General features: G+C 61.2%; 1 protein-coding gene across 2 annotated transcripts; it reads left to right on the plus strand.

Annotated features, from left to right (window-relative positions):
• The first annotated feature begins 370 nt into the window (after positions 1–370).
• Positions 371–5,587, plus strand: Spib (Spi-B transcription factor). 2 transcript variants are annotated; one of them, XM_004866823.3, is made up of 6 exons: positions 371–452; positions 1,173–1,200; positions 3,044–3,116; positions 3,349–3,563; positions 3,873–4,026; positions 4,830–5,587. In XM_004866823.3, the coding sequence occupies exons 1-6, from the start codon at positions 430–432 to the stop codon at positions 5,126–5,128; spliced, it is 792 nt and encodes a 263-aa protein (XP_004866880.1). In that variant the 5' UTR covers positions 371–429; the 3' UTR covers positions 5,129–5,587. The 2 variants fall into 2 exon arrangements, with proteins under 2 accessions (XP_004866880.1, XP_087056907.1); XM_087200781.1 differs by lacking the exon at positions 371–452 and having other exon boundaries at positions 1,147–1,200.
• Positions 5,588–6,946: the final 1,359 nt, after the last annotated feature.

The raw sequence follows: 6,946 nt of genomic DNA on the forward strand, positions 1-6,946 counted from the left end.
CAGATGTTTCCACCTGGGGTCCTGGGGGTCAGTGGCAGCCTGGGTTTCCCTCCAGCCCGGTCTGCTCCTGTGGCCCTCGCTGCCCTGGTCGCTGCTGGGTGATGGATCCCACCTCTGCCCTGCTTTCCTGCTCTCCCCACAGGGCCGCGCTGGCCCCTTCTTGTCCAGGATCCCCCCCAGTGCAGCTCCAGAGCTGTGTCCACCCCTCGGGGTCGGCCCTGCATCCCCACCCCCAACTGTGGGGATCCCCAAATCCTCGCAGCCCTGCCGGCCCTCCCTGCCACGTGACCCAGGTTGTGCAATCCAGCCCCCTCCCCGAGGGGATTTTTGAGGAGGGCCCAGGGCCCCCGCCCCTCCCCGGGGCTGGGCCAAGGTATATATAGGGGTGGCGGCCAAAGCCCCACAGCAAGGCCAGCGCCCCACAGCACCATGCTCGCCCTGGAGGCTGCACAGTAAGTGTCCCCAGCTGCATCAGGACCCCAACTCGCCGCCCTGCCCCCACCCCTCAGCCTGGGGCTCTGCCCCGCCCAGGAGCAGGTGCGAGGCTCCGAGGCCCTCCACCATCTCCATCCTCCCAGCCCGGTGTCCAGGTCGCCAGGGTCCCCTGCCCAGGCGAGCCCTGCTTGGCTCCCTGCTGCGTCCCCCCGGGCCGCCTGACCCCGGACACCTTCACTGCATCCTGGTTGGGTCTCCGTCCTTTCTCTCGGTCTCTCTTTCGGTCCTTTGACTTCCTCTCCAGTCCAGCCCCCCATTCCCTCTGTCTCCACCCCTGGGGCTCCAGAAATACCTCCAGAAATATGTCGGGTCCACACCTTCCTCCGCTCCCCGCCTCTCCCCAGGCATCATCTCCCCAGTGCTCCTGGTCTGAGCTGGACCCATTGCACCGATGCCGATGCCAGCTGCTGTCCGCCCCTCCGCCTCGCCCACACCGCCTCCCGGGGGACTTTCTCCCCTCACTTTCCCTGCTCCCCCAGCGCCTATCTATGCAAATCCCGGGAGGGGGGACATTTGCCTGCCCTTTGCCCCCCACTTCCTGTCCCAGTGGTGGGGCTGGTGTCACGGAGACACCCAGCAGCCTGCAGAGCTGCGGTGGTCACAGCTGCCGCCTCCCACCCGCCAGCCCAGGTGGCTGAGGTCGGCCCTGACATGCCCCTGCGTCTCTCCCCCTCCAGGCTCGACGGGCCACACTTCAGCTTTCTGGTGAGTCGAGGTCCCTGGGGCTGGCGAGGGGTGGGGCCCCACATGCCCGCTGCAAGCTCCCACAGAGAGGCCCTTGCTCCCTGACTCAGTTTTCCCTTCCTCCCCTTCCTGTCGGCTCCGGGCCCCTGCTCGGCACAGCTCTTCGTGCAGCTCCCTCCCGGGCTCTGAGCCCCTCAGCCTCTCAGGCTCCCTCACCGGCTCTCCCTGTGCCCCCAGGTCTCTGTCCCATCATCCCACGTTAATCCCTCCTTTCCTGCCCTTGTTTTTTGGGAGGCGGGGAGGAGTGGGTTGTTTTAAATTTTTATCCTGTGATGTTCCAGACACACAGGAAACTACACACAACCCCCCGAGCCCACAGCCCAGTGCTACAGATCAACCTTCCTGGTTGGCTGAGAGAAACCCCCTTCTGGCCCTCTCCGCCATCCCCGCCTGGCCTCTGCTTTTGTTGATTCTTCTTGCCCCCTCCATCTCTTTTTCTTTTTTCTTTTTTCTTTTTTTGCAACACCAAGGACTGAGCTCATACTGAACTACTTTGTTTTTGTTTTTGTTTGAGACAGGGTCTTGCTAAATTGGCTAGGCAGGACTCAAACTTTCTATCCTCCTGCCTCAGCCTCCTGAACACCTGGAATGACAGATGTGCACCACCACACCTGACTTGTTGTTTTTTTTACTTGAGGTACAACTCCCAAGCCAGCAGCAGTGACCCTTCTTGTGTGCAGGTCTGTGAGTTTTCACACTGTACCCGGCTGGGTGACCACCAGTCAGATCCAGAACATTCCCATCACTCTAGAACATTCCTTCACTTCCTCCCCAGACAATCCCCTTCTTGGATATTTTGCACCATCAGTTTATTTTGCTGTTTGTTTGTGGCACTAAGGATTGAACCTAGGGCCTTCACACTGAGCTATATCTCCACCCCCCCTCCCTTTTGAGACAGAGTCTCATTATTGCCCAGGCTGGGCTCCAACTGGTGATCCTCCTGCCTCAGCCTCTCAGAATGCTATGATCATAGGTGTGCACCAGCATGCCTAGCTTTTGCTTGTTTTTGAACTTTAAATGAAGTGACTAATGCAGCGGGTCCCTTTGGGAATTGGCTTCCTTCATTCAATAGTCGTGTCAAGGGTCTGTTCCTTTTCCTTGCTGCATAGTACTCTACCCACTGATTACAACACTTTGCTTCTCTAGGCTTCCACTGTTGAACACCCAGGCTGCCTCCAGATTAGGGCTATTAATGAGAACACTGATGATTTTTGACCAAGGCTCCTGGGGACATAATGCTTCCAGATTTCTTGGGTAAACAGGAAGAGGTTGTTGGGCTGTAGGGATGGTATGGACCTACTTTGGCTTTAGTGTCCACTAACTTCCATGGCTAAAGCAGTACATGATTCTTGGGATGAACCAGACCAAGAGGGAGGTGAACGCAAGAAGCATCCAGAGCCAGGCCTGGTGGTGCATACCTGTATTCCCAGCACTCAGGAGGCTGAGGCAGGACAATTGCCATGAATTCAAGACAAGCCTAGGCTATAAAAAAAAAAAAAAAGAAGCCTTGGGACCCACTGGTGTGAAAGATGACTTGGGCCTCTTCCACACGTCACCCTGCCACCGAGACCTGCCCACGCAGTGGCCAGCTGCTTGGGTCCCTGAGCCTACCAGAGCAGGAGCCAGCTACCGGTGTCCCTCCGGGCCGTCTGTCTCTGCACCCCCCCCCGTCTCGGTGCCCCCGTCTCTCTGTCTCTGTGCTCTTGCCAGCATCTGCTCTCCTCTCCCGCCTGTGTCCGAGTCTCCTGAGCCAGGGAGGAGGGGTCTCCTGAAGCCCGGAATGACCTTTTCCCACCCCCGGCAGTACCCAGATGGCGTCTTCTATGACCTGGACAGCTGCAAGCACCCCGGCTACCCCGACTCAGAGGGGGCTCCTGGTGAGTGACCCCACCTGGCCTGGGGCCCATTTCCCAGATCGGGAAGCTGAGGCCCCACGAGGGGGTCTCACCCGCACAGCAGGACCCAGGCGGCCCAGGCGCCTCTTTCCTCTCCCACCCACCCGCTCCCATGCAAATCCTGGGGTCAGACATTTGCACAGCCACAATGGCCCCTCTGTGCGCCTCGCCGTGCCGCGGTAGGAGTGGCTTCTGACCCGGCATCCCTCCCCAGACTCCCTGTGGGGCTGGACCGAGGCCCCGCCTGTCCCCGCAGCCCCCTACGAAGCCTTCGACCCGGCAGCGGCCACCTTTGGCCCCCCCCAGGCCGCCCAGCTCTGCTACGGCCCCTCCGCCTACAGCCCCGCGGGGACCCTCGAGCCGGCCCCCAGCCTGGAGACACCGGGGCCCGGCCTCCCCGCGTACCCTACGGAGGACTTTGCCGGCCAGGTGAGGGCCAGGGAGACAGCTAAGTCCACCCCAGTGGACCCTGTGACCAAACTCATGGCCCCGGCCACTTCCCCGGGTAGAACCTCCCTTCCCTTGCCACACCGTGCGCCCAGACCCGAGCCCGCGGTGGGTCAGACTGGCCGGCTCGGTGGGACAGGATACAGGGCCAGAGCATGGGTGCCCCCTAGCCTGACGGGCAGACGGGACAGAGGCCAGCACAGGGGTAAAGGCCAGCAGCGGGAGGGCGGCAGGCAAGGAAGGAGAGGAGGGGGAGGGACCCGGATGTGCGGTGACCCTGGCCTCCCGCAGACCCTAGGCCCCCTGGCCTACGCCCCGTACCCCAGCCCGGGGCTGTCGGAGGAGGAGGAGCTGCTGCTGCTGGACAGCCCCGCCCTGGAGGTCTCTGACAGCGAGTCTGACGAGACCCTCGGCAGCAGCCCCGAGGGGAGGGGCTCCGAGGCAGGTAGGTAGGGGGAGGGGGGCAGGGCAGAGGCCTCTGTTCCGTCCTGAGCCCTGGGAGGCCTGGGAGAAGCGCCCCGCCTGTGTCCTGGTTTCCAGGCTGCACACGGGGGATAACCGTGATAGTGATTTCCCCTATCGGGCCTCAGTTTCCCGTCCATCACGTGGGCAGCATTGCTGTCACCATCCCTGCCTCGGGGAGATATAACGGTGACTGAGCTCATACTTGTAAAGCACCCAGCAGACGCCGGCAGGGGTCTCCTGCAGTCACGCGCGTGCTTACACACGCATACACATGTGCACGTGCACTCACACAGCTCAGTCTTGGGGACATTGCCACCGCAGGTCACACCTGGGAAAAGGGAGAGGTGGGGTTCTTGTCAACAGTGCCCTGTCAGGAACCCCCGGTTTTGTGAGTCCCTTGCTGCTCGAGAGAGCCCAGGAGTCGGGCGCCCTGGGTTCCCCAGAGACCCCGTTCCGCCTAGGGCTGAGGGGCTGGGAGGCCGAGCTGCAGAAAAGCCAAGTGGATCTCAGCCCGCTCCCGAGCGACTGGCCCCGGGGGTCGCTGCAGTTAGCCTTGGCAGGGGCTGTTGGTGCCGCGTGCTGCCGCCACCGAGCAGAAAACAGGGCTGTCGCCAGTTCTGGACACCTAAGCAGGGACCGGGGACGAGCCTTGCCAGGGTTGGGGACAGAGTCAGGCGCACCTGTCACCACCATCCCCGCCGGCCCGCCCACGTGTCTGGGCCGGGATAGTGGGGTGGGGCGAGGGTCGGGGCGCCCCCTAACGCGTGTCCCGCGCCGCCGCAGGGGCCCGCAAGAAGCTGCGCCTGTACCAGTTCCTGCTGGGGCTGCTGACTCGCGGCGACATGCGCGAGTGCGTGTGGTGGGTGGAGCCGGGCGCCGGCGTCTTCCAGTTCTCCTCGAAGCACAAGGAGCTCCTGGCGCGCCGCTGGGGCCAGCAGAAGGGCAACCGCAAGCGCATGACCTACCAGAAGCTGGCGCGCGCACTGCGCAACTACGCCAAGACCGGCGAGATCCGCAAGGTCAAGCGCAAGCTCACCTACCAGTTCGACAGCGCGCTGCTGCCGGGTGTGCGCCGCGCCTGAGCCGGGCCCGGCCCCGCGTCGCCCGGGTCGCTGTCCCGCGCAGGACCCCCAGGAGCGTGGTGCTTAGACTCACAGGACCCGTAGACCACTCTACTCTGTGTGTGTAGGGGACAGTGCCTCCAGAACCCCAAGAGCCTCTGGGATCCCCTTGTGGTATCCGAGGTCCCCTGTCCAGGACAGGAAGGGCCCTCTAAGGGCCCTTGTGTGTCTGCGAAGCCTTGATCTCATCAGGGTGGGGGCACCCACAGATCACTGCCCCAGGAGGGGCGCTGCCAGCAACCCTAGCCCTGTGCATGTACGGGGGTGGGGGCGGGGAACCTGGATCTCCTCTAGTCTGAGTTCTCGTTGGATCGGCAATCTCCTAGTTATGCCTGGGGCCCTCTGGGAGACCCTTGTGGCCTCCGTGCTCGCTCCATGCTCCCCTAGATCCTTTTGTCATCTTTGAGATCCCCGTATACTCTGGAACCACTCTATTTTCAGCTTTTTGTGTCTAGAGTTCTGTAGTCCCATCTAGGGTCCCTCTGGAATCCTTGGGGCGTGTCTGAAGTGACTTGGTAGGTGTGTGTCGGGGTTCGGTGAAACTTAGTCTGGGATTCCCTCGTCCTATTTGGGACCCTCCAATCACATCGGGGCCCCCAAGCAGCCCAAGTTCTTGTGGGGACCCTGCCTTCCTGGAGTGCCCTCTGGATGCGTATACCAAATTTGCCACCTCTGTGACTTCTGTGTCATCTGGCAGCTCCCCCTACCATGGCATTTTTTTGTTTGTTTTGAGACAAGGTCTCACTGTGTAGTCCAAGCTGTCCTTGAATTCACTATGTAGCCCAGGCTGGCCTTGAACTCACAGAGATCCTCCTGCCTCAGCCTCCTGAGTGCTGGTCCCTGGTGATGTTTTCTTAAATCCACGGAAGCACTCTGGAGGGAAAACCCTGAGCTGCCAACCAGCCTTTTGACATAGGGAGATTTTGCATATGAGCCAGGGTTTTGGTGTGGAGGGGCTGGAGCTAGACAGGGGCCCCTCATAATGGACCATTTGTTCTCCAGGCTGCCTGGGGGCTGGGCCTAGCTGCCTGTTTGGCCCCGATCATTTGCATTTTGAGACCTGTGCAAACCCAGCTGGAGCGCAGGAACCTGGGGGAGCTCACATGGGGTCCCCAGGACCCACGGACTCAGAAGTCCAGGTGGGTTGGGGGAAGGGCGGGCGAGCAGGTCTCAGTTTGTATTTCTGAACAGGGGGGAGCAGGAGAAGGACCTGAAAAGGCTGGCAGCCCTGCTGAGCCTGTGACCGGTCTCCTGACACCCACCCCACGGATGGCCAGGAGGGAGCAAGGGCATGGGGACCCAGAATGGCAAGAGTTCCACGTGGGGACACAGGGCGGCAGGTGGCAGGGTCCGCGCTGGGACCTGCCCTCAGGAGGGGGCGCTGCACGGCGTCCTCCCCAGTCCTCCTCCCACAAAGAAGGTACTTCATGCAAAAGCTGACATCGTCACTTAAATGTGGAGTAAAAATAAAAAAAAGAAATAAAGGTACAAAAGGTGTAGGTGTCCTGAGACCCTTTATCAGGGACTGCGACCTGTCCTGTCGCTGCACTGACAGCGAGGAGATGAAAACGGAGATCAGAAAGGCAATTATGGCCACACCTGGCTGAGCACTGAACGCAGAAATAACCCAGAGAACGGGGGTGGGGTCGGTTTAATTTTTGTTTCTCTTTGAGGCCAATCCTCCTCGCTTTCCCTTCTGCCTGGGTCTCTACCCTCCTCTCTTTAGATCTTTCTGTCGTCCTCTCTCTGGATTGAGTCCTCGGGGTAGCGGTAGCGGCG

This window comes from Heterocephalus glaber, unplaced genomic scaffold (genome assembly GCF_053883595.1).
Source record: "Heterocephalus glaber isolate CG9 unplaced genomic scaffold, H.glaber_assembly_v1.0 deba00001744, whole genome shotgun sequence".
NCBI lineage: Eukaryota > Metazoa > Chordata > Mammalia > Rodentia > Bathyergidae > Heterocephalus > Heterocephalus glaber.